Source organism: Oncorhynchus mykiss, chromosome 18, assembly GCF_013265735.2.
Source record: "Oncorhynchus mykiss isolate Arlee chromosome 18, USDA_OmykA_1.1, whole genome shotgun sequence".
Taxonomy (NCBI): domain Eukaryota; kingdom Metazoa; phylum Chordata; class Actinopteri; order Salmoniformes; family Salmonidae; genus Oncorhynchus; species Oncorhynchus mykiss.
The window spans coordinates 57,468,726-57,495,596 of NC_048582.1; the positions used below are offsets into that span (position 1 = coordinate 57,468,726).

Sequence of the window (26,871 nt, forward strand, 5' to 3'; positions counted from 1 at the left end):
GGGACACCAGGCCTCAACATACGACATCCCCAAGAAGGAGAAGAGGGGTCCCAGGAAGTGGCGTTCAAAAAATTGCAACAAAGATACCAAAAAAGATATCATAGCCACACTACAGGTACACACTTTTATTTTCTCTCAAAGCAATACCTGCTACCGGTCCATGTCACATCTACGACCACTGGAGAGAAGTGTTGCATTGACGACTACTACTGTAATACTGTCTTATGGAGTTTGTGATACTGTGGCAATATATACACTATATATACAAAAGTATGTGGACACCCCTTCAAATTAGTGTTTGGCTATTTCAGCCATACCTGTTAATGACAGGTGTATAAAACCAAATACACAGGCATGCAATCTCCATAAACAAAAATTGTCAGAAGAATGGCCTTACTGAGAGCTAAGTGACTTTCAATGTGGCACTGTCATAGGGTGACACCTTTCCAACAAGTCAGTTAGTCAAATTTCTGTCCTGCTAGAGCTGCCCCGATCAACTGTAAGTGCTGTTATTGCGAAGTGAAAACATCTCGGCTCAGCCGCAAAGTGGTAGGCCACACAAGCTCACAGAACAGAGTGCTGAAGTGCGTAGAGCATAAAAATGGTCTGTCCTCAGTTGCAACACTCACTACTGAGTTCCAAACTGCCTCTGGAAGCAACGTCAGCACAATAATATCATCGGGAGCTTCATGAAGAGCTTCATGGCCGAGCAGCCACATGCCTAAGATCACCATGCGTAATGCACCCATCGGGATGGTGTAAATGGTGTAAATCGCACCGCCATTGAACCCAGGAGCAGTGGAAACACATTCTCTGGAATGATGAATCATGCTTCACCATCTGGCAGCCCGACAGACAAATCTGGGTTTGGCCGATACCAGGAAAACCGCGACCTGCCCCAATGCATAATGGGAACTGTAAAGTTTGGTGGAGGAGGAATAATAGTCTGGGGCTGTTTTTCATGGTTTGGGCTAGGCCCCTTTTTTCCAGTAAAGGGAAATCTTAACTCTACTACAGTATACAATTACATTCTAGACAATTCTGTGCTTCCAACTTTGTAGCAACCGTTTGGGAAAGACCCATGCCTGTTTCAGCATGACAATGCCCCCATGCATAAAGCGTGGTCCATAAAGAAATGGTTTGTCGAAATCGGTGTGGAAGAACTTGACTGGCCTCCACAGAGCCCTGACCTCAACCCCATCGAATACCTTCGGGATGAATTGGATTGCCGACTGCGAGCCAGACCTAATCGCCCAACACCAGTGCCCGACCTCACTAATGCTCCAAATTAGTCTCGCTCCAGAGTACAGGCCTCGGTGTAATGCTCATTCCTTCGATAAACGCAAATCTGACCATCACCCCTGGTGAAACAAAACCGAGACTCGTCAGTGAAGAGCACTTTTTGCCAGTCCTGTCTGGTCCAGCGACGATGGGTTTGTGCCCATAGGCGACGTTGTTGCCGGTGATGTCTGGTGAGGACCTGCCTTACAACAGGCCGACAAGCCCTCAGTCCAGCCTCTCTCAGCCTATTGCAGACAGTCTGAGCACTGATGGAGGGATTGTGGTTTCCTGGTGTAATTCGGGCAGTTGTTGTTGCCATCCTGTACCTGTCACGCAGGTGTGATGTTCGGATATACCGACCCTGTGCAAGTGTTGTTACACGTGGTCTGCCACTGCGAGAACAATCAGCTGAACTATCAGTCTGTCCTGTCTCTCTGTTGCACTGTCTTAGGCGTCTCACAGTACGGACATTGCAATTTATTGCCTGGCCACATCTGCAGTCCTCATGCCTCCTTGCAGCATGCCTAAGGCACATTCCCGCAGATGAGCTGGGACCCAGGGCATCTTTCTTTTGGTGTTTTTCAGAGTCAGTAGAAAGGCCTCTGTAGTGTAGTAAGTTTTCATAACTGTAGCCTTAATTGCCTACCGTCTGTCAGCTGTTAGTGTCTTAATGACCGTTCCACAGGTGCATGTTCATTAATTATTTATGGTTCATTGAACAAGCATGGGAAATAGTGTTAAAACCCTTTACAATGAAGATCTGTGAAGTTATTTGGATTTTTACAAATTATTTTTGAAAGACAGTGTCCTGAAAAAGGGACATTTTGCAATTTATGTTGACTACAAATAAGTAGGGGAGTGTACATACATGTCAACTGTTGTTTAATGAAGACGTTTTATGTGTACAGTGTAACACCAAATGAATCCCCCACCTGTAAATGTCTTTAACCTGTATTTTTCTCTCTGGTCCCACCAGGTTCCTGGCTGTGTCTCCCCACCTGCCTCTCCTCATCTCCATACCTCCCACCCAAACCTCTCTACTGCTGAAGCCAACATCCAGGAGGCCTTTGCTTTCCTGGACTCCCCAGACTCACCTACTGATGCCAACCGCCTCCAGGAGGACTTCTGCAGACTCGCTAACAACAGTGAGTCCCTGGTTTCAGGTCGGCCCCTTGGTTCAATATTAGGTATTTTAGAGTTTCCAGAGGAAGGCTGGGTATAGTGGTTAAAACTCTGTCACTCTCTCTCACACACACAACCCTCTTTCTTCCTCTCTGTCTCCCTCTCTAGTTCACTCCACTCTGCGGTCAGCCTATAGTTCTCTGTCAGCAGAGAGAGACAGAGTGAGACACACTATTGACCTGAAGGCCCCTCCTCCAGCACAGGTCATGGGCCTCAAGACCGACTATGGCTCAGTGAGTAAGGTGTGAGTGTGCATGTGCTGTTTTCCACTATATTGCACATAACATTGTATTGTCAAGTTGATTTCCAGAGATTGTGTTTATATACCAAACATGCCATTGGGACTGACCTAAACGTAAACCCAATCAGGATCTCCCAGATGGATCCCGCCCCCTTGTCCACCAGGTGTCCAATGAGAGTCGAGCGTCCATCCCTGAGTCCATGTCCGAGTTCTTTGATGCTCAGGAGTACCAGCTGACCTCCAGCTCCTCTGAGAACGAGGTGAGCCCTAACCATAGATGGGAGCAGATGACGCAACCCCAATGCCAACTAAATCCTTTAGGGAGGTTATCAATAATCTGACCCTGAGTCATTTTATATACATTTTCTGTCTCCAGGCCTCTGATGATGACTCGTATATCAGCGACGTCAGTGACAGCGTTTCCATAGACAATGGCTACAGCAATGAGAGAGGAAGCGAGAGACATGACTCAGGTATCCCACTCGTGTGTGTGTGTGTGTGTTTGTTTGTTTGTTTGTTTGTATGAGTATTTTCATGACGAGCATAACGATTTGTATGAGTGAGCAAATGTCTATCCAGTTTCCTATGTACATCCATTTTAAGACCAGCACCTCTACCCCCTCTCTCTCCCCCAGCAGGCTCAGGAGGAAGTAGTGTTCAGGTGGCCCGCAGGCGGACTACCCTCCCCTCCCCTCAGCCCAGCAGCAGCAGTGTCAGTCTATGGAACATCCTCAAGAACAACATAGGGAAGGACCTGTCCAAGGTAGCCATGCCTGTTCAGCTCAACGAGCCTCTAAACACACTGCAGAGGCTGTGTGAGGAGGTGGAGTACTCTGAGCTGCTGGATACAGCGAACCACACACAGGACCCGTACCAGAGAATGGTGAGGGTATAGGATGCAGGTACACACACACACAGTCCGTTGCAGCGCATGGTGAGAGAATTGAAACATACTCACAACAGGATTCTTATGATGGTGTGTGGATTCTCACAATGCATCACAACCTTTACCTGCACACACCTCTTTCTTTCTCTCTCCCTCACTCACTCTTACTGCGTCTCCTGTGCAGGTGTATGTGGCGACGTTTGCGGTGTCTGCGTACGCCTCCAGTTACCACCGGGCAGGAAGTAAACCCTTTAACCCCGTCCTAGGAGAGACCTACGAGTGTGACAGACCTGACAAGGGCTTCCGGTTCATAGCAGAACAGGTAAACAGGAACAAGTTACCTCGCATACAGTAAACCAAGAACCACTGTGCTAATTAATTTTCTGTTCCAAATTACAACCTATTCCCATTCAGTCTACAACCTTTGACCAGGAGCCATAGTGTTCTTGTCAAAATGACTGCACTGTATAGTGTGCAATTGAGAACACAACCATTGTGTAGGATGACTGTCATTACATTGTCAGTTACCCCCTGTTCTTCTTAGGTGAGCCATCACCCACCTGTGTCAGCATGTCACTGTGACTCTAACAACTTCACTTTTTGGCAAGGTAAACATATTACCACCTTTTTGCTCTATTTGGGATTGTTACTGTGAGGGTTACCTCCCCCACCGACCTACTTACATCTGCCTCCTCTCTGTCTCCCTCTCAGATGTCCAGTGGAAGAATAAGTTCTGGGGGAAATCCATGGAGATTGTTCGCATTGGAACCACTCATGTGACCCTGCCAGCGTGAGTCTGTTTGATCTATAGAGTGTGTGTGTGTGTGTGTGTGTGCGTGGGGGCCGTGTGCGCGTCTGTGTGCACCAGTGGAGTGGTATCAAAGATGTGGTTTCCATGTGGTTGATACCGCTCCATTACAGACATTATGAGCTGTCCTCCCCTCAGCAGCCTCCACTGCTACGGACGTGTGTGTGCATCAAATAACTGCTTTCATGCAAAAGAGAGTGGGGTGGAAGGGGGGTGGCGTCGTGTGACAGGTCTGGTGTCGTGGTAAAGGGGTGTGTGACAGGTCAGGTGGCGTGACAGGTCTGGTGTCGTGTGGCGTGAAAGAGGGGTGGGTGGTGTCACGTGACAGGTGTGTTTGTCATCCTCAGGTTTGGGGACCACTATGAGTGGAACAAGGTAACTTCCTGCATCCACAACATCCTGAGTGGCCAGCGCTGGATAGAACACTACGGAGAGATGTCAATCAAAAACACCAGCAGTGACGCCTGCCAGTGTAAAGTGACTTTCGTCAAGGTGAGGACAATATACAGTGAAGACCATACCTGTGTTTGTCCCAAATGGAACCCTATTTTGTATATAATGCACTACTACCCATAGGGCTCTGGTCAAGAGTAGTGCGCTATATAGGGGTTAGGGGGTTATTTGAGACACAACCTAACATGTTAATTGGGCAACACATATGAACCCCTAGGTGTAACAGCACCATCTGCTGAGGGACAGGAGGAACAACATCCTGCAGACTATTTTTCTTGGAAAGCTGATGAGTGGTGGATGGATTCATGTGTTAGACATAGAATTGTATGGGCTTTTTATTAAATCATTTATAACATGATTTAACAGAGTTTGATGGGTTTCAGATTGACCTGACGTTTTGTGTCCTTGGTATGTTAATTCATTTGTTTATTATTCATACGTTTTGCGTATTTAACCCACAGGCGAGATCGTGGAGCTCAACGGTTAACGAGATAGAGGGCATGGTCACGGACACAGGGGGGCGTGTCATCCACACCTTCTTTGGCAAATGGCATGAGGGCGTGTACCAAGGAGTCCCACCTTCTGCTATCTGCATCTGGAGAGCAAGTGAGTGACTGGCTCTTTGGACTGTCCATCAAAACGCAACCATACAGTAAATATTATAGCTTGATATGTTGTCCTTCGCCATAAGTTGAATTTTTTTTGTATAATATTATTGTGTGTGTGTGTGTGTGTGTGTGTGTAGACCCCATGCCTGTGGACCAGGACCAGTACTACGGCTTCACTCAGTTTGCTGTAGAGCTGAATGAGCTTGACGCTGCCCTGAAGCCCCTCCTACCCCCCACAGACACACGCTTCCGTCTCGACCAGAGGTACGACACACCCGGGATTATCTCTCTCATGCTCTTTCTCATGCTCTCTCTCTTATGCTCTCTCTTTCTCTTCTCACTTACTCACTCACTCACTCACTCACTCACTCACTCACTCACTCACTCACTCACTCACTCACTCACTCATGCTCTTTCAGGTGTTTGGAAGAAGGGAACATTGAGGGGGCTGAGGAGCAGAAACGGAGGATAGAGGAGCTCCAGAGGGGGAGGAGGAAAGTCCTGGAGGAGAACAATGTGACACACAAACCACGCTTCTTCAAGTACGCAACCGTGTGTGTCTCTTTCTGTCTGACTTTAGCAGACAAGGGAGTTCATAGGTCACACATTTGGCCTCGAACACAGAACAAGTCAGTCTTCCTTCTTAGCTGCATAGTATCCTATACAATATGGAACATTTCTGACGGAATGGCGTCTGTCAATATAACTTACGACACTGTCACTGGTCTGTGGTGTGCATAGCCTCAGTGTCTGACTGGTCAAAACAACACTATTAACAGTTGTTCTCAGTGGATTCATGAGATCTCAGTTTTACTTTTTAGGTTGTACTGGGGTTTAGGGTTATACAGTTAGGGTTATACATTTTTACATTTTAGTAATTTACCAGACTCTCTTATCCAGAGCGATTTACAGACTGTCTTAATTAGGGTTAAGTGACTTGTTCAAGGGCACATTGACTGATTTTTCACTTAGTTGTCTCAGGGACTCGAACCAATGAACTTTCTCTTACTGGCCCAATGTTGTTAACCACTAGGCTACCTGCCTCCCTGGGTGCATTATGACATATGTGTTGTGTGACTATTGTTTTGTTTATTTATCAGGAAATCAAAGGATGACACGTGGCTGAGCGCTAATATATACTGGGAGCAGCGGAAGAACCCCAGGTTCAGCAGAGAGGACTTCCCTGTGCTGTGGTGACCTCTGACCTTACCTATAACCCTGTGACCCCATGAGAGGGCAGATCTAGGGTCAGATTATTCTTGCCTACAAACCTTAACCAATACAGGGAAAACTCAAAACAGACCTTAGATCAGCACTTGGGGACAACACTCTGTCCTGTTGACTATGGACCGCTGAGTGTGAGGGCCTACGGCCAAATATGGGCTTCCTGCTTCTGTAGGTGGAGAAGGAGCTAATTTAAGAAATTAGCTTTCACTTGACTCTGTGTTTAAAAGAAAAGAGCTTCCTGTTTTGTTTTTGTCATTACTTTAGTCTATCTTCTTTCAATGTCATCCTTTTCTCTGTATATTTGTCAAATGTATACTTTATGCTGTCACTTTAGTACGGATGCAGTCCAGCCACCAAAGTGTCTTAATTGAGAAATAAGTCCCGAGTAGGTGTGGTATATGGTCAACATACCACGGAGTGCCTGGATACAGCAATTAGCCTTGGTATATTGACCATATACCACAAACCCCCAAGGTACCTTATTACTATTATAAACTGCTTACCAATGTAATTAGAACAGTAAAAAGTATTTTTGTTTGTCATACCCATGGTATACGGTCTGATATACCACAGCTTTCAGTCAATCAGCATACTACTCAGGAAAACCTGCTGTAGATGATTATGCAAATCCTCACTCACAGTTGGTGAGTTAAAGTGCCTCATTGCACTTTTATGATGTCATACCACTGTTATTAATGTAGTCTAAAGAAGCACACCGATGGAGTCTCGTAACTAGGAGATGTAACTTTTTCTAAAGTTCAAACACTTTATACAGTTCAAACACAAATACAGACTGTCTTAACTCCTCAACCATTGGCTGACAGAACTTGTGAAATATGGCCACATGGAAATTCATAAGACTGAGTGTTAATGCCTGTGTGCTGCCCTGTTATAAGATTATATGTACTGTATATCAGTAAAGTAATAGAGCATTATCTATGAAGATGAACAATAAAACAGTGGAACTGTTATACTAGAGTCAGAATGACAACTTTGTGTGTGTGGTCATCTGTTCGTTTGGCATGTACAATGCTTAATTTGAACCGAATTTTGTTCCGGAACCTAGGTGTATTTGGTCAGATCCGGTTACTCTCATGGCACGAACAATTATTTTCAATGTACAAATTCTAATAAAAGCAATCAAAGTTCATTAGAGTTGCCACTTCGTTAATTCTCCTGCTCCCCACAAAAAAACGAAAGTGAAAAAGTTGATTTTCAGCCTGGGCCTATATTCTAACAGCTGATTGGGGTTGGTCCAGCTCAAGTTTATGGTTGTGCAACATTGTAACCTACTGTTTGTGTGAGACCAACCAGTGACCGTGGCTGTGTGAGAAGCATGCCTGTATCTCTCATGTAAATAGAATGAGATTAACTTTCTAAGATCTCTCTGCTCTGATAGACATGAGCCTGCTACTCTCATCTCTCTGCTCTGATAGACATGAGCCTGCTACTCTCATCCCTCTGCTCTGATAGACATGAGCCTGCTACTCTCATCCCTCTGCTCTGATAGACATGAGCCTGCTACTCTCATCTCTCTGCTCTGATAGACATGAGCCTGCTACTCTCATCTCTCTGCTCTGATAGACATGAGCCTGCTACTCTCATCCCTCTGCTCTGATAGACATGAGCCTGCTACTCTCATCCCTCTGCTCTGATAGACATGAGCCTGCTACTCTCATCTCTCTGCTCTGATAGACATGAGCCTGCTACTCTCATCTCTCTGCTCTGATAGACATGAGCCTGCTACTCTCATCCCTCTGCTCTGATAGACATGAGCCTGCTACTCTCATCCCTCTGCTCTGATAGACATGAGCCTGCTACTCTCATCCCTCTGCTCTGATAGACATGAGCCTGCTACTCTCATCCCTCTGCTCTGATAGACATGAGCCTGCTACTCTCATCCCTCTGCTCTGATAGACATGAGCCTGCTACTCTCATCCCTCTGCTCTGATAGACATGAGCCTGCTACTCTCATCCCTCTGCTCTGATAGACATGAGCCTGCTATTCTCATCCCTCTGCTCTGATAGACATGAGCCTGCTACTCTCATCCCTCTGCTCTGATAGACATGAGCCTGCTACTCTCATCCCTCTGCTCTGATAGACATGAGCCTGCAACTCATCTCTCTGCTCTGATAGACATGAGCCTTCTACTCTCATCTCTCTGCTCTGGTAGACAGGAGCCTGTTACTCTCATCCCTCCAGTGTTGCACTATCATGTATTTCCTTATAGTCATTGCCACTTGAACAGCACCCCTGAATAATTTAAATACATTTGACAAAGTTAAATAATTACTGTCCAGAAATGAATGAAATCATTCAGAATATCCTACTCCACCAGATAAGGCCTATAATTTAGCTGCAGAGGATAAATAGCTTATTGTGGATTGTAGCCCAATAACAAGGAATGGCCTACAGTCGGGAATGCGTGACAAATATGTCAGTGAACAAACAGCATGCAGGCTAAACAGGCTTTTCGCAATATTTCAAATACAATCGAGGGAAAACACCGACTGGACAACAAATGGCTCCTGCTGAAAAGAGAAGAGACTGTGCTGTAGGCTACCAACATTTGATCAACTTCCAAATATTTTCTTAAAGTTAAACAAGAGCGAGACAGGCTTTTGGCACGAGCGCATCTGCCACCACCAGCGAGTGAACTGGACGTCATTGTGTGAGTCAGTGAAACTGGAAAGCATTTTTAAGACAAAAGTTTTTATTGATCTCAGTTTCAGTGTCAAAGTGGCCTACCATTTCGATAATTTGTGCCGTATTAAAAAAGATTATGCCATAGTCTCCAGTCTTGTAATATGACGTGGAATTGCATGAAATACGTTAATAAAATGCCACATTTCTATGCGTTTATAAGTGGCCACATATTTTTTTCCCCATGTGTGCAACTTCTGTTAGTGCCTCTGCAGTATTGCTCTATGTGACGACGCAAATGCGATGATATGCATGCAGTGCTTTATTAAGGTGCATTTGTTTTATGTCTTTTTTGTTTATGCGTACCGGTATCTCAGAATTCCCCAACCCCCTCTCGCGCCCACATTTTGTTCCTGCACCTCTGGAGTTACAAATTAAACACGGGGAATGTTCAGCAGTGGTGGAAAAAGTACCCAATAGTCATACTTGAATAAAAGTAAAGATGCCTTTTTTAATAGAAAATTACTCAAGTGAAAGTCACCCAGTAAAATACTACTTGAATAAACTTCAAATTATTTCTGCATCATTGAATGTACCCAAGAACACAGTAGCCTCCATCATTCTTAAATGGAAGAAGTTTGGAACCACCAAGACTCTTCCTAGAACTGGCTGCCCGGCTAAACTGTGCACTCGGGGGAGAAGGGCCTTGGTCAGGGAGCTGACCAAGAACACGATGGTCACTCTGACAGAGTTCCAGAGTTCCTCTGTGGAGATGGGAGAACCTTCCAGAAGGACAACCATCTCTGCAGCACTCCAACAATCAGGCCTTTATGGTAGAGGGGCCAGACAGAAGCCACACCTCAGTAAAAGGCACATGACAGCCCGCTTGGAGTTTGCCGAAGGCACCTAAAGGACTCTCAGACCATGAGAAACAAGATTCTCTGGTGTGATGAAACCAAGATTGAACTCTTTGGCCTGAATGACAAGCATCACATTTGGAGGAAACCAGGCAGCATTCCTACGGTGAAGCATGGTGGTGGCAGCGTCATGCTGTGGTTATGTTTTTCAGCGGCAGGGACTGGGAGACTAGTCGGGATTGAGGCAAAGATGAACGGAGAAAAGTACAGAGAGATCCTTGATGAAAACCTACTCCAGAGCGCTCAGGACCTCAAACTGGGGCGAAGATTCAGCTTCCAGCAGGACAACGACATTAAGCACACGGCCAAGAGAATGGAGGAGTGGCTTCGGGACAAGTCTCTGAATGTCCTTGAGTTGCCCAGCCAGAGCCCGGACTTCAACCTGATCGAACATCTCTGAAAATAGCTGTGCAGCAAAGCAACCATCCAAGCTGACAGAGCTTGAGAGGATCTGCAAAGAAGAATGGGAGAAACTCCCCAAATACAGGTGTGCCAAGCTTGTAGCGTCATACCCAAGAAGACTCGAAGCTGCAATCGCTGCCAAAGTACAGGGTCTGAATACATATGTAAATGTAATATTTCTGTATTTATTTATTGCAAAAAATTCAAAACCACTTTTTTTTTGCTTTATCATTGTGTGTAGGTTGATGAGAGGAAAAAAACTATTTAATCAATTTTAGAATAAGGCTGTAACTTAACAAAATGTGGGAAAAGTCAAGGTGTCTGAATACTTTCAGAAGGCACTGTACAGTATGTTGGTGATAAGTGGTTCTTGGTGGTGATTGGGTCAGGGGGGAAGGGTGTGGTCATTGAGATCTAGAGATAGGCTATTGACCTATTTCTGTGCATAACAGGCCCACACACTTTCACAATAACACACTATTCTCTCATGTTCACATGGTCAATATAACTGTAAAATATAAATTTTTATTGTCGATGTTATGACACTGTTGTAAAAAGTGTTCTTCCCACTCTGAAAACAGAATAAGGCTTGACTTCCCTCATATTTCAAGTCATAGTACAAAGAAGAAGTTATGCTTGGGTTCCCATTAGGACAAATCCCATTAGGACAAATCCTGATTTGAGAAACACTTTGGGGAATTCACTTGACTTGATGTGTGCATGTTTGGGGGGAAAACTCAAAATTTGGTCATTGTCACATTGACATGGGCACAATATTAGGCTATAGCATTTACAGCACAGAGTAGGTCTACATTCTCTCACACATGTTCAACCACTACTGCCCTCTTAACGTCTGGTACAACCATTGCTTCCTCTAATGCATAACCAACACACGCACAGTCTTTCACCGCTCCTGGTGACCTCTTATCCAGCTTGTTGAATAATAGTCATGTTATGCTCTAAATAAATTTATACCGGTTAAAATATATGGAATGAATCAATGACAAGGGGCAAGTCCGCGCTTGTCAGAAAAGTACACACACACACACACACACACACACACACACACACACACACACACACACTGCTCATATGATAACAATTACCTCCGTACAACCCCCAGAATGTGGTGGTGTGGTGGCAGCAAAGTCCGCTCTCCCCGGTTTACAGAAGTAGGACCCAACCCACTCTGTCTGACTGATAACTCTCTGCTCCAATCGATACCATAAAAATCTTCGGACAGCCTATAGTGTCGTTGTGAGTGTGTAGCGGTACTCATTTCAACATAATGTAAAATAATCCATAAAGTAGCGGGGTTATTATCAATAGTCTACTATCTGTGTAACGGAGCACAACAGTTTAAATGTGAATTGCTAAGAACAGGGAATTTGGATAGTTTGACATTTTCTTGCGCTGCTGTTTGGAGTGACTACGGTGAGTTTTACGCGTGCCAGAACCGACATTCCAGAAGTGACAGGCCACGGGACTGGTGCTTTTTTGGAGGCGCTACACGCGATCCTTGTTATCATTCCAGACTACGAAAAGGTATGCTAATAATAAACCTGTGTATTTTGTGTTAAATAGCCTGCCAAATGAAACTTTAAAAAACAAAAAAATTATAATGTTTGTGTTTTACAGACTTCTCTTCCCACCTTATTGAAACCTCACAGCATATATGAAATAAAACGTTTTGGATCATGTATTTATTTCCCCCTGGTGCCACATATCATTGTGTAACAGTATAGCTTCCGTCCCTCGCCTCGCCCCAGGGACCTTCTGCACACATCGACAACAATCACGATCGATACACCGTTACCCATCGCTCCACAAAAGCCACGCCAATGCAGAGCAAAGGAAACAACTACTTCAAGGTCTCAGAGCGAGTAACGTCGCCGATTGAAACGCTATTAGTACGCACCCGCTAACTAGCTAGCCATTTCACACCGGTTACATTTGTAACCTCAAAATTCACATTGCTTTTGTATACCTTATGTTTACTGCTGTTAGTGATGGCTTTCTGTCAATAACAGCAATGATTTACTTCTCACTTTTTATTGGAATTCCTAATCCGAGTCATGCGTTATTTGCTTATTGCGCAGAAGAGCGTGCTAGTGATTATGACCTCATGGCTCAAGTCACTTACAGTAGTGGGTGGGCAGTATAAGAGATGGGGAGAAGGTCCTATTTACCAAAATTGCGATTTCCCTGCCCACTATATGAGCCAATACACTGAAAGAACCTCTATTCAGGGTAGAGTTATAGTCAGTGGTTTGAAGGACTGAAAGGAAGGCGGTGTTGTGATAACACGTTTCCATATCCATATATTACTGATATCTACCATCCCCTCCTGATCTCTCTCCCTGAACAGTCTTTCCCTCACTAGTCATTATTCATTCCTTCTCCTATCCTGCATGTCTTTTTCCCTTGTTTATTTGAAATTTTCCACACTGAGATGTATTAAGCTCTTCTCTTTCTCTCTCCTCCCTCTTTTCTCTCCCTGTTTTTGTGCTCTCCTCCCTCTCTTTCTCCCTTTCTCTCCCCTGCTCTCCCTCTAGATTGCTTTAAATATTTATACTTTGAAAACTGAGCTGCTAGAATGTGGAGGGCGAGGGATGGAGTTAGGGGATGGCGTGTTGTTGTTAATGGTGTTACCACTCAGGGGACTTCCCTCTTGTCCAATCAGTGAGTCATACAGTACTATGATCTATGTTTGAACACACTGTTGGTTGACAGTGACATAGTAGGACAACACACACATGCACCTGCTACACATCTGAAGGGGAATTCTAAGGGGAAATTTGAGGAAATACCGTATGAGATTTGGAGATCACAAAAAAAAACAGCAGTCATAAAAATCTTTGTATGATTCATTTTGGTAGGGAATAGGGACGCAGGTGGGAGATATAGATGAGCCAGGGGCAACTTCATCTTACTCCAGTGTTACTGTGACTCTGACTTCCTCCAGGTGTTGGGCCCTGCCTCTTCATAGGTGATGTTTGCCAAGGCAACTGCAAAATTTGTTCGTCAGATCGACCCAGATGGAACCCTGATCTCGGTCTCCCGCCTTAATGACTCAGACAAGTTGGTTCCCATGGCGCTGGTTGTCAAGCGCAACCGTTTCTGGTTCTGGCAACGACCCAAGTACCTGCCATCTGACTTCACACTCAGTCACCTGTTGCTAGGAGACAAAGAACTCACTCCAGGTAAAGTAGGGCCATTGTTACTCCTCATATACATCTCACAAGCTGTACATCTCATCTTTTTTTCCCCACACACAACTGTCTAAAACATACAGCCATTCATAACTAACATAGACAGAGTAGGAGTCAGAGAGGTAATCTGTCTTCATACGGCACTTGTCTCTGTACTCTCTCAGACGTGTCTGAATCAGACTTCCTGTCCTATGAGGGGAGGTTTGGAGACAACCTGAGTGGAAAGCTGGATGCCAAGGCTGGATCCATCAGTGTCAATGTGGAGGGGCGGTGCTCCTCAAAGCTCCAATTATCATTCGGCAAGCTGAAAAAGCAAGATGTTGATGTACAGAAGCTACTGCTGGCCTCCAATGACAGGTACTGTACTGTAAATAGACATACTGTCACTTTCGTCATATTGATGATATCAAGGCGTGATAAGCATACATTCTTCTTTTAATGAAGGAAAAACACTAAACAAACTAACAAAGAAACAAAACTAACGTGAAGTGAGAAGCTTATATATACAGTGCCTTGCGAAAGTATTCGGCCCCCTTGAACTTTGCGACCTTTTGCCACATTTCAGGCTTCAAACATAAAGATATAAAATTGTATTTTTTTGTGAAGAATCAACAACAAGTGGGACACAATCATGAAGTGGAACGACATTTATTGGATATTTCAAACTTTTTTAACAAATCAAAAACTGAAAAATTGGGCGTGCAAAATTATTCAGCCCCCTTAAGTTAATACTTTGTAGCGCCACCTTTTGCTGCGATTACAGCTGTAAGTCGCTTGGGGTATGTCTCTATCAGTTTTGCACATCGAGAGACTGAAGTTTTTTCCCATTCCTCCTTGCAAAACAGCTCGAGCTCAGTGAGGTTGGATGGAGAGCATTTGTGAACAGCAGTTTTCAGTTCTTTCCACAGATTCTCGATTGGATTCATGTCTGGACTTTGACTTGGCCATTCTAACACCTGGATATGTTTATTTTTGAACCATTCCATTGTAGATTTTGCTTTATGTTTTGGAACATTGTCTTGTTGGAAGACAAATCTCCGTCCCAGTCTCAGGTCTTTTGCAGAATCCATCAGGTTTTCTTCCAGAATGGTCCTGTATTTGGCTCCATCCATCTTCCCATCAATTTTAACCATCTTCCCTGTCCCTGCTGAAGAAAAGCAGGCCCAAACCATGATGCTGCCACCACCATGTTTGACAGTGGGGATGGTGTGTTCAGCTGTGTTGCTTTTACGCCAAACATAACGTTTTGCATTGTTGCCAAAAAGTTCAATTTTGGTTTCATCTGACCAGAGCACCTTCTTCCACATGTTTGGTGTGTCTCCCAGGTGGCTTGTGGCAAACTTTAAACAACACTTTTTATGGATATCTTTAATAAATGGCTTTCTTCTTGCCACTCTTCCATAAAGGCCAGATTTGTGCAATATACGACTGATTGTTGTCCTATGGACAGAGTCTCCCACCTCAGCTGTAGATCTCTGCAGTTCATCCAGAGTGATCATGGGCCTCTTGGCTGCATCTCTGATCAGTCTTCTCCTTGTATGAGCTGAAAGTTTAGAGGGACGGCCAGGTCTTGGTAGATTTGCAGTAGTCTGATACTCCTTCCATTTCAATATTATCGCTTGCACAGTGCTCCTTGGGATGTTTAAAGCTTGGGAAATCTTTTTGTATCCAAATCCGGCTTTAAACTTCTTCACAACAGTATCTCGGACCTGCCTGGTGTGTTTCTTGTTCTTCATGATGCTCTCTGCGCTTTTAACGGACCTCTGAGACTATCACAGTGCAGGTGCATTTATACGGAGACTTGATTACACACAGGTGGATTGTATTTATCATCATTAGTCATTTAGGTCAACATTGGATCATTCAGAGATCCTCACTGAACTTCTGGAGAGAGTTTGCTGCACTGAAAGTAAAGGGGCTGAATAATTTTGCACGCCCAATTTTTCAGTTTTTGATTTGTTAAAAAAGTTTGAAATATCCAATAAATGTCGTTCCACTTCATGATTGTGTCCCACTTGTTGTTGATTCTTCACAAAAAAATACAGTTTTATATCTTTATGGTTGAAGCCTGAAATGTGGCAAAAGGTCGCAAAGTTCAAGGGGGCCGAATACTTTCGCAAGGCACTGTATATATATATAACGAGTGCTGACATGCAACTAACCATAGACAATAACCCACAAAACCATAGATAATAACCCACAAAACCAAAAATGGGAAATGGCAACCTAAATAAGATCCCCAATCAGAGACAACAATAAACAGCTGTCTCTGATTGGGAACCAATTCAGGCCGCCATAGACCTACAGATACCTAGACATACAAAAAAACATAGATATAGAAAAACCCCTAGACAAGACAAAAAACACACATACCCACCCTCGTCACACCCTGACCTGACCAAAATAATACAGAAAACATAGATAACTAAGGTCAGGGCGTTATACATACACATAGATGAATAAACAGACACACACTCACTCATTCATACATGCTGTACAAGCATCCGCATCTTTCTCTCTTCCTAAATCTCTCCATCTCTGTTTCTGTTTCCTTTTTCTCACCAGACCCAGTCTCTCCAGTTTTGGTCATTCAGTCAAGTCCAAAATGATTGGCACACTTGATAAAGATTAACAAAAAAGACTGTATGGAATAAATACACTGAACAAAAATATAAACGCAACATGTAAAGTGTTGGTCCCATATTTCATGAGCTGGAAATAAAATAAATTTTCCATATGCATTTCTCTCAAATGTTGTACACATTTGTTTACATCCCTGTTATTGATAATATCTCCTTTACCAAGATAATCCATACACCTGACATGTGTGGCATATCAAGAAGCTGATTAAACAGCATGATCATTACAGAGGTGCACCTTGTGCTGGGGACAATAGAAGGCCACACTAAAATGTGCAGTTTTGTCACGCAACACAATGAATGCCACATATGTCTCAAATTTTGAGGGAGCGTACAATTGGCATTCTGACTGCAGGAATGTCCACCAGAGCTGTTTCCAGAGAATTTACTGTTCATTTCTCTACCATAAGACACCTCCAATGTTGTTTTAGAGAATTTGGCTGTACGTCCAACCGGCCTCACAAGTGTAGAACACGTGTAACCACGCCAGCCCAGGACCTCCACATCCGGGTTCTTCACCTGCGGGATCGTCTGAGACCAGACAGCTGATAAAACTGTGGGTTTGCACAAACAAATAATTTTTGCACAAACTGTCAGAAGCTCACCTCTGTGCTCGTCGTCCTCACCAGGGTCTTGACCTGACTGCAGTTTGGTGTCGTAACTGACTTCAGTGGGCAAATGCTCACCGTTGATGGCCACTGGCACGCTGGACAATGAACACAATTGAATTTTATTCGTGGTCATTTGAATGCACAGAGATACCATGAGGAGCTCCAGAGGGCCATTGTCGTGCCATTCATCCGCCGCCATCTCCTCATGTTTCAGCATGATAACGCACGGCCCCATGTCGCAAGGATTCCTGGAAGCTGAAAATGTCCCAGTTCTTCCATGGCCTGCATACTCACCAGACATGTCACCCATTGAGCATATTTGAGATTCTCTGGATTGACGTGTATGACAGCGTGTTCCAGTTTCCGCCAATATCCAGCAACTTCGCACAGCCAGTGAAGAGGAGTGGGACAACATTCCACATTCCACCATCAACAGCCTGATCAACTCTATGTGAAGGAGATGTGTCGCCCTGCTTGAGGCAAATGGTGGTCACACCAGATACTGACTGGTTTTCTGATCCACGCCCCTACCTTTAAAAAAAAAACTTATCTGTGACCAACATAGGCATATAAGTACTCCCAGTCATGTGAAATCCATAGATTAGAGCCTAATGAAGTTATTTCAGTTGACTGATTTCCAGTTCTATGAACTGAAATCTTTGAACTAATTGCATGTTGCATTGATCTTTTTGTTCAGTGTAATAATATACTGAGCTATATTGTATGCAATTGGTTTTTGGAAAATAATTTTTTACTAATACAATAGAAAAAACAAGGAGATTTTGTTTAACAAGTAATACAATAATATTTTTTTTTAAAGAAAGGGGTCAAAATGATTGGCACCCCTGTTTTCAATATCTCACCTTGTGAGGATAATGACACTGAGACTTTTTCTCAAATGTTTAATGAGTTGGAGAACACATTGGGAGGGATCTTAGACCATTCCTCCATACAGAATTTTTCCAGATCCTTGATATCCTTCATCTGCTCTTATGGACGGCCCTCTTCAATTCAAACCACAGGTTTTCAATGGGGTTCAAGTCCAGAGACTGAGATGGCCATTTCAAAATGTTGATTTTGTGGTTAATTAACCATTTCTTTGTGAGTTTTGATGTATGCTTGGGGTTATTGTCTTACTGGAAGATCCACTTGCGGCCAAGTTTTAAGAGGCAACTATCTTTTTGGCTAAAATGTCCTGGTACTTGTTAAAGTTAATGATGTCGTTGACCTTAACAAGTGACCCAGGACCAGTGGAAGCAAAATAGCCCCATAACATCAAAGATCCAACACCATATTTTACAGTAGGTATGAGGTTCTATTCTGCATATGATTCCTATTTTCGATGTCAAACCCACCACTGGTCTGCGTGACCAGAGCTCTATTTTCATGTCACCTGACTATAGAACCAGATAGAGGTCTACCTGTGCCCAGCACCTGCCCCTTTGCCCTCCCACTCACCAAGTACCCTTTTGGGTGGTGGTATATATATTTTTCAGTGTACAGTTTTGGTCATCGTTGTCCTAAACCCCTTACCTCCAAGTCGTTGTGACGTTGTCAGGTTTGCCACCCCTAGCCTTGCGTTGTCCTTCGGCCTGCCCTGTATGGAGCTCATGTGTGCCATGTTGTCTTTTTCTTTCCTGTATGCAGTATCCTGTACCCAGTATCCAAACATGCACGGCTTGAAATGCAGTCACCGGTTAAGTGTGTATAGCAAGCTACCTAGTTTACATATCAACAGCACTGTCACAGCAGCACAACATTTGATTAACACCCGATAACACTTGATTTCCATCATCCTTAATATTCCGTCTGGTTGGCTGATAGCCTATGTACAGACTGCAGCACCTCATCATTGCCACGGAAGGGTGCTGGAGGTGGTGCAGCACCCCTGAGGAATTGAAATACATTTACATTACTGCTGTCTGTTCAGAAAGAAATGAAACAATTCAGAATAGTCTACTACACCATGAGAATTTATCCGCAGAGGATCAATAGATTATTTTAACAACTAACCTAGCTGTTGATGGTTTTTAGCCCAATAACAAGGTATAGCCTACAGTCAGGAATGTGTGGCAAATCTGTCAATGAACAGCATGCATACAAAACATTATTTGAAATACAATCGCGGGAAAACACAGGTTAGAAAGCAAATAGCTCCTGCTGAAAAGAGAAGACTCAACATTTTCTGCTATAGGCTACCAACATATTGTATCAACTTATACAAGAGAGAGATAGGCTTTTGGCACGAGTGCATCGGCCATCACTTGCGGCCATCACTTGCGAGTGAGCTGCGCATCATTCGGTGAGTCAGTGAAACTGGAAAGCTTTTCCCGTACACGTGTGGCTACTAAAATTTGTTTGGGGCTGCCTCTCGTGCTTCCGTCGTTGACTTAACTCCTCGTATCGCCACCGTTCCTCTCTCGCTGCCTCCATCTGCTCTCTTGTTATGAATTTAGAGATAAAATTATGAAATTCCATCATTTTTTTCAAGGTGGGGGGGTGCCCTTTTTCAGATTGAACACCTGCCCCCTGAAAGGTCTGTGCACCAGTTCCTATCCAAGTGTGAAGGCGTTTCCATTGGTTCCTATTCAAGTATGAAGGCGTTTCCATTGTTTCCTATCCAAGTGTGAAGGCGTTTCCATTGTTGCCTATCCAAGTGTGAAGGCGTTTCCATTGTTTCCTATCCAAGTGTGAAGGCGTTTCCATTGGTTCCTATTCAAGTGTAAAGGCATTTTCATTGGTTGGATGAAAATGAAAATAGTGCTCTTTGCACACCTGGTGAGGTATTGAAAGGTATTGAAAACTGGGGTGCCAATAATCTTTACCACTGTCTTTTTTAGATTAAAAAAAGATTTCTGAGTACCTTAGTTGGAAAAGCACTATATAAATCCAATAATTATTATTATTTAATTATAATTATTACTTGTTAAACAAAATCTCCTTCTCTGAGCAATTTATATTACTTGTTAAACAAAATCTCCTTCTCAGAGCAATTGTATTAGTATAAAATAATATAATTTCCCCTTTTTTTGTTGAGTACAATACAGCTCAGTATTTGTATTATTTATTTTATCCATCTGTGTATTCATCTGCAGTGTGTGTATGTCTATGTACAGTACTGTACCTGTCATTGGAGGCAAGCAGTAGCCTCTTCAGCTTTCTGAACCCCCATCTCTGTGTGTAGGGTGGTGGACATGCAGCATGTGCTGGTGCAGCAGAGTCAGAAGCATGCAGAGGTGTTTGCTGTGTTGAAGGAGAGGATCCTGACCACCACCCCCTGCTCCATCTCAGAACAGGTCCAGGAGCAGGGCACCTGCCAGGGGGTTCTGGGACTACTGGGCAAACTGGGGACACACTCTGTAAAGGTGGGTTGTGGAAGAGAAAAGGAGATACGGAGAGAAAGCGAGAGGGAGAGAGAGAGTGAGAGAGAGACTGGGGAGTGTTGTTACATGTTTTAACATGTTAGTTGTGCCAGGTGTGTGTTACGTTATTACACGTCTTTTCTATGTGTTATTGAGTATATATTTGTTTTGTTTGTGTATCACACCAGGTGTGTGTTATTACATGTTATTACACGTGTGTATATCAGGTGTGTGTGCAGGAGAATAGCGGTATAGAGATGGACAGTGACGTTTCCTTGGAGATTCCACCTCTCACTGTCATCGCCTACAGCCTCATAGAGCTAGAGGTCAGGAAAGACGGACACTATGGTGAGTATGTATGTGTGTGTATACGTGTGTGTGTGTGTGTCACCCACTCAAGGTAATTACGTTGCAATTCTACAAGGTGAGTTACTTATTCTCCTCCTCTTTGTCTCGCTCTCTGTCTCTCTCTCTTTCTCTCTCGTTCTTTCTTTCCCTCTCTCTCTCTCTCTCTTTATCTCCCTCTCTCTCTCTCTCGCTCTCTCTCTCTCTCTCTTTTTGGCTATTTTTCTCTCCTTCTCTCTCGCTCTGTATTTTCAGAGCTGTGTCTACAGCATGGTACTCTTGGAGGATTCGAGGCAGACTCTGGGAAGACCTCGCCTTCCCAGGATTCCTTTGATACTCTGTGTGTTGTGGACGGGCTGGAGTGGGCGGAGGAGATTCCTGAAGGAGCACCACTCAGCGCACTGCAGAAAAGTATGTGTGTTTGTGTGTGTTTCATTCATTCATCCATTCATTCATTTATTGTTGATCCAGGAATGTCAGTTGAGAATTTAGTTCCCTTTTTTTGTGGACGTTTAGGTATACACCAGTTGATTTGACCAACATGTCAGTGTGTTTGTGTGTGATAATGTGTCAATATGCCCTATGTATAAAAGAGGAATTGAAATCTGTAGACAGCTATTCTACAGCAGAAATCGAGGATTGACTCTTCCTCTTTTTATCAAATGAATGATACTGAGAGAGGAAGTGCAGTGCTGAGTTTGCCTTACTTTGGATAAAAGCATTTAACATTGGGGACATTTTCACGCACAGAATCAGACTGAGAGGAATTTCTCTGTTAGCATCCTACAGTGGTCTATTCCTCATATTGTGACTGACGTGTCATGAGAAAAGTGAGCCTGAGAGGCAAGCTCTGATTGGTTATTTATCTCCCTCTACAGACTTGCAGGACTTGGAGGTCTATCTACATCAGTTAGTGGTTCTTCCAGAGTCTACCCGGTCCACTCTGTTCCAGAGACTCTGTGAGGTTCTAGTGGACAGAACCACACTCACGGTTCTGGAACACACGGTTAGTGGCACAGTGGCCAAGGCCAAAAGTAGTGCACTATAAGGGAATAGGGTGCCATTTGGGATGCAGCGCTTATCTGATAGCATTGTTTTGTGGACCTTTTAGATCAGGCACAGTCATATCTGTGACAGTATGATTTGGTATTATTTGTATTCATTGCTTTCTCTCTCTCTCTCTTTCTCTCTCTAGCTCTCTCTCTCTCTATCACTCTTTATCTCGCTCTATCTCCCTCTCCTCTCTCTCTCTCTATCACTCTTTATCTCTCTCTATCTCCCTCTCCTCTCTCTCTCTCTCTTTCTCTCTCTCTCTCTCTCTCTCTCTCTTTCTCTCTCTAGTTCTCTCTCTCTCTATCACTCTTTATCTCTCTCTATCTCCCTCTCCTCTCTCTCTCTCTCTCTCTCTTTCTCTTTCTCTCTCTAGCTCTCTCTCTCTCTATCACTCTATCTCTCTCTATCTCCCTCTCCTCTCTCTCTCTCTCTCTCTCTCTCTTTCTCTCTCTAGCTCTCTCTCTCTCTATCACTCTTTATCTCTCTCTATCTCCCTCTCCTCTCTCTCTCTCTCTCTTTCTCTCTCTAGCTCTCTCTCTCTCTATCACTCTTTATCTCTCTCTATCTCCCTCTCCTCTCTCTCTCTCTCTCTCTCTCTCTCTCTCTCTCTCTCTTTCTCTCTCTAGCTCTCGCTCTCTCTCTCTATCACTCTTTATCTCTCTCTCTATCACTCTTTATCTCTCTCTCTCTCTCTCTCTCTATCACTCTTTATCTCTCTCTCTATCACTCTTTATCTCTCTCTCTCTCTCTATCACTCTTTATCTCTCTCTCTCTATCACTCTTTCTCTCTCTAGCTCTCTCTCTCTCTTTATCACTCTTTATCTCTCTCTATCTCCCTCTCCCTCTCTCTCTCTCTCTCAATTCAGTTCAATTCAAAGGGCTTTGTTGGCATGGGAAACATGTTTACATTGCCAAAGAAAGTGAAATGGATAGAAAACAATTACAAATCTACAGTAAACATTACATCTCTCTCTCTCTTTCTCTCAGTTGGAGGGGTTGTGTAGAGGTGAGGACCTTGACCCTACAGAGGTAAAGGAGTTGTCTGTTTCTCAGATCAAATCTGTCTCCGCCCTATCGGACCTGGTCCAGAAATTCCCACCAAATGAGATACAGGCTGAAGGAACCTCCATCCCCCTCCATCTGACTGCCACTCACCTGCTGGTTAGCGCCTTGGAGGGTGAGAGTGTGTGTGTGTATGTGTATATATATCTATATACAGTGGGGAGAACAAGTATTTGATACACTGAGAATTTTGCAGGTTTTCCAACTTACAAAGCATGTACAGGTCTGTAGTTTTTATCATAGGTACACTTCAACTGTGAGAGACGGAATCTAAAACAAAAATCCAGAAAACACATTGTATGATTTTTAAGTAATTAATTTGCATTTTATTGCATGACATAAGTATTTGATACATCAGAAAAGCAGAACTTAATATTTGGTATAGAAACCTTTGTTTGCAATTACAGAGATCATACGTTTCCTGTAGTTCTTGACCAGGTTTGCACACACTGCAGCAGGGATTTTGGCCCACTCCTCCATACAGACCTCCAGATCCTTCAGGTTTCGGGGCTGTCGCTGGGCAATACGGACTTTCAGCTCCCTCCAAAGATTTTCTATTGGGTTCAGGTCTGGAGACTGGCTAGGCCACTCCAGGACCTTGAGATGTTTCTTACGGAGCCACTCCTTAGTTGCCCTGGCTGTTTGTTTCGGGTCATTGTCATGCTGGAAGACCCAGCCACGACCCATCTTCAATCCTCTTACTGAGGGAAGGAGGTTGTTGGCCAAGATCTCGCGATACATGGCCCCATCCATCCTCCCCTCAATACGGTGCAGTCGTCCTGTCCCCTTTGCAGAAAAGCATCCCAAAGAATTATGTTTCCACCTCCATGCTTCACGGTTGGGATGGTGTTCTTGGGGTTGTACTCATCCTTCTTCTTCCTCCAAACACGGCGAGTGGAGTTTAGACCAAAAAGCTCTATTTTTGTCTCATCAGACCACATTACTTTCTCCCATTCCTCCTCTGGATCATCCAGATGGTCATTGGCAAACTTCAGACGGGCCTGGACATACGCTGGCTTGAGCAGGGGGACCTTGCGTGCGCTGCAGGATTTTAATCCATGACGGCGTAGTGTGTTACTAATGGTTTTCTTTGAGACTGTGGTCCCAGCTCTCTCCAGGTCATTGACCAGGTCCTGCCGTGTAGTTCTGGGCTGATCCCTCACCCTCCTCATGATCATTGATGCCCCACGAGGTAAGATCTTGCATGGAACCTCAGACCGAGGGTGATTGACCGTCATCTTGAACTTCTTCATTTTCTAATAATTGCGCCAACAGTTGTTGCCTTCTCACCAAGCTGCTTGCCTATTGTCCTGTAGCCCATCCCAGCCTTGTGCAGGTCTACAATTGTATCCCTGATGTCCTTACACAGCTCTCTGGTCTTGGCCATTGTGGAGAGGTTGGAGTCTGTTTGATTGAGTGTGTGGACAGGTGTCTTTTATACAGGTAACAAGTTAAAACAGGTGCAGTTAATACAGGTAATGAGTGGAGAACAGGAGGGCTTCTTAAAGAAAAACTAACAGGTCTGTGAGAGCCGGAATTCTTACTGCTTGGTAGGTGATCAAATACTTATGTCATGCAATAAAATGCAAATGAATTACTTAAAAATCATACAATGTGATTTTCTGGATTTTTGTTTTAGATTCTGTCTCTCACAGTTGAAGTGTACCTATGATCAAAATTACAGACCTCTACATGCTTTGTTAGTAGGAAAACCTGCAAAATCGGCAGTGTATCAAATACTTGTTCTCCCCACTGTATATGTGTGTATGTGTGTGTGTGTATGTTGCATTCTCTAACCCCTGTGTTTGGTGTTTCTGTAGCGTTGCCTGATGCTGCTCTGACTCTGCTGGGAGAATCTAGCCCTGATGTCCTGGAAGCCCTCAATACTCTGGTTAGTCCGATTCAATTCACTATATGATTCACCCGTCACTATACATGACTCACCATTCACTACTGAAACCCTCAATACTCGGATCAGTCTGATTCAATTCACTATAATATTCCCGAGTCACTTTATATGATTTTATGATTCACGACTCCTGATTCATATCAACTAAACCACTCAAATCACAAATAAAATACTTTGAATACTCTGATCCAATATTAGTTCATAACTGTGTTATACAGACAGTAGTCAGGATGAATTATACTGTAGACTGATCCAATATTAGTTCATAACTGTGTTATACAGACAGTAGTCAGGATGAATTATACTTTAGACTGATCCAATATTAGTTCATAACTGTGTTATACAGACAGTAGTCAGGATGAATTATACTGTAGACTGATCCAATATTAGTTCATAACTGTGTTATACAGACAGTAGTCAGGATGAATTATACTGTAGACTGATCCAATATTAGTTCATAACTGTGTTATACAGACAGTAGTCAGGATGAATTATACTGTAGACTGATCCAATATTAGTTCATAACTGTGTTATACAGACAGTAGTCAGGATGAATTATACTGTAGACTGATCCAATATTAGTTCATAACTGTGTTATACAGACAGTAGTCAGGATGAATTATACTGTAGACTGATCCAATATTAGTTAATAACTATGTTATACCCAGACAGTAGTCAGGATGAATTATACTGTAGACTGATCCAATATTAGTTAATAACTATGTTATACCCAGACAGTAGTCAGGATGAATTATACTGTAGACTGATCCAATATTAGTTAATAACTATGTTATACCCAGACAATAGTCAGGATGAATTATACTATAGACTTTGCTCTGTACCTTACTTGTTGTCTGTCCCACAGCTAAAGGTAAATGGTCAGTCCCTCTCCTTTGAGTCACTGCCCCTCCCCTTGCAGGAAGAGGGGGCATTCCATTGGGCAGAGCAGCTCCTCCTCTCCTCCAATGTGATGCTGCGGAGAGAGACTGACAGGCTGTGGGCAGAGACTGGAAAAAAGCCAGGAGTGTTTCCATTGGTCATGTGCATCGCTGTGCAAGGACTTACATCTCTGTACACTGGGAAGGGGTAGGATGTGTGTGCATGGATCAGTATGTTTCAAATATTACATTTTGTGTGAAACTCCAGTGTTTCACTTGTGTGTTTTCCAAATATGCACTCAATGAATTCTGTATTTTTGGTGGCACTAACATTTTTTTTTTACAAACTAATTCTCAATGTAACTGTTTGAATTTGAAAAGCTGTAAAACAATCCACTCCAGAATATGAAGTAAGACCTGTGTTCGAAGAAACACTTTTCAAAAGCTGGACAAGCAGACTTCACCTTACTGTGTTTGGAAAGAAACGCCTCAATCTCAATACACTAAAATGTTGCTCTGACACCCTAGTATTTCACGAAACCTTTACATTCTTTCTGCATGCTCATACAGATAAAACGTGTATACAGAAGATTTTGTTATTTCAAAAGAGAAATGTACAGTATATGCTTATTTTAATATATAATGTTGCTTAAATGACATTTTAAGCTATATGTAACCTACAGTACCAGTCAAATGTTGACACACCTACTCATTCAAGGGTTTTTCTTTATTTGTATATTTTCTACATTGAATAATAATAGTGAAGACATCAAAACAATTAAATAACACATATAGAATCATGTAGTAACCAAAAAAGTGTTAAATTAATTCTTCAGAGTAGTCACCCTTTGCCTTGATGACAGCTTTGCACACTCTTGGCATTCTCTCAACCAGCTTCACCTGGAATGCTTTTCCAACAGTCTTGAAGGAGTTCCCACATATTCTGAGCACTTGTTGGCTGCTTTTCTTTCACTCTGCGGTCCAACTCATTCCAAACCATCTCAATTGGGTTGAGGTTGAGTGATTGTGGAGGCCAGGTCATCTGATGCAGCACTCCATCATTATCCTTCTTGTTCAAATAGCCCTTAAACAGCCTAGAGGAGTGTTGGGTCATTGTCCTGTTGGAAAACAAATGATAGTCCCACTAAGCG

The 26,871-nt window shown here is 43.4% G+C and overlaps 2 protein-coding genes across 7 annotated transcripts in view; both read left to right on the plus strand.

The window, feature by feature from the left end:
• Positions 1-7,674, plus strand: part of LOC110496582 (oxysterol-binding protein-related protein 3) — a 35,023-nt gene extending 27,349 nt beyond the window's left edge. For 2 of the 5 annotated variants that reach the window (XM_036953329.1, XM_036953332.1), the window contains exons 9-22: positions 11-115; positions 2,258-2,426; positions 2,572-2,705; positions 2,833-2,964; positions 3,081-3,177; positions 3,340-3,587; positions 3,775-3,912; positions 4,135-4,198; positions 4,302-4,380; positions 4,746-4,890; positions 5,313-5,457; positions 5,597-5,723; positions 5,879-6,001; positions 6,560-7,674. In XM_036953329.1, coding sequence (XP_036809224.1) covers positions 11-115; positions 2,258-2,426; positions 2,572-2,705; positions 2,833-2,964; positions 3,081-3,177; positions 3,340-3,587; positions 3,775-3,912; positions 4,135-4,198; positions 4,302-4,380; positions 4,746-4,890; positions 5,313-5,457; positions 5,597-5,723; positions 5,879-6,001; positions 6,560-6,656 — 1,803 coding nt within the window. In that variant the 3' untranslated portion in view covers positions 6,657-7,674. The remainder of the gene's footprint in view (positions 1-10; positions 116-2,257; positions 2,427-2,571; positions 2,706-2,832; positions 2,965-3,080; positions 3,178-3,339; positions 3,588-3,774; positions 3,913-4,134; positions 4,199-4,301; positions 4,381-4,745; positions 4,891-5,312; positions 5,458-5,596; positions 5,724-5,878; positions 6,002-6,559) is intronic. The other 3 variants (XM_036953330.1, XM_021572556.2, XM_036953331.1) reach the window with 3 other exon arrangements.
• Positions 7,675-11,778: 4,104 nt separating this feature from the next.
• LOC118941191 (gasdermin-E-like) lies at positions 11,779-26,493 on the plus strand. 2 transcript variants are annotated; one of them, XM_036953333.1, is made up of 10 exons: positions 11,779-12,194; positions 13,615-13,852; positions 14,026-14,218; positions 20,296-20,476; positions 20,701-20,821; positions 21,074-21,229; positions 21,697-21,824; positions 22,859-23,048; positions 24,754-24,824; positions 25,708-26,493. In XM_036953333.1, the coding sequence occupies exons 2-10, from the start codon at positions 13,642-13,644 to the stop codon at positions 25,930-25,932; spliced, it is 1,476 nt and encodes a 491-aa protein (XP_036809228.1). In that variant the 5' UTR covers positions 11,779-12,194; positions 13,615-13,641; the 3' UTR covers positions 25,933-26,493. The 2 variants fall into 2 exon arrangements, with proteins under 2 accessions (XP_036809228.1, XP_036809229.1); XM_036953334.1 differs by having other exon boundaries at positions 25,762-26,493.
• Positions 26,494-26,871: the final 378 nt, after the last annotated feature.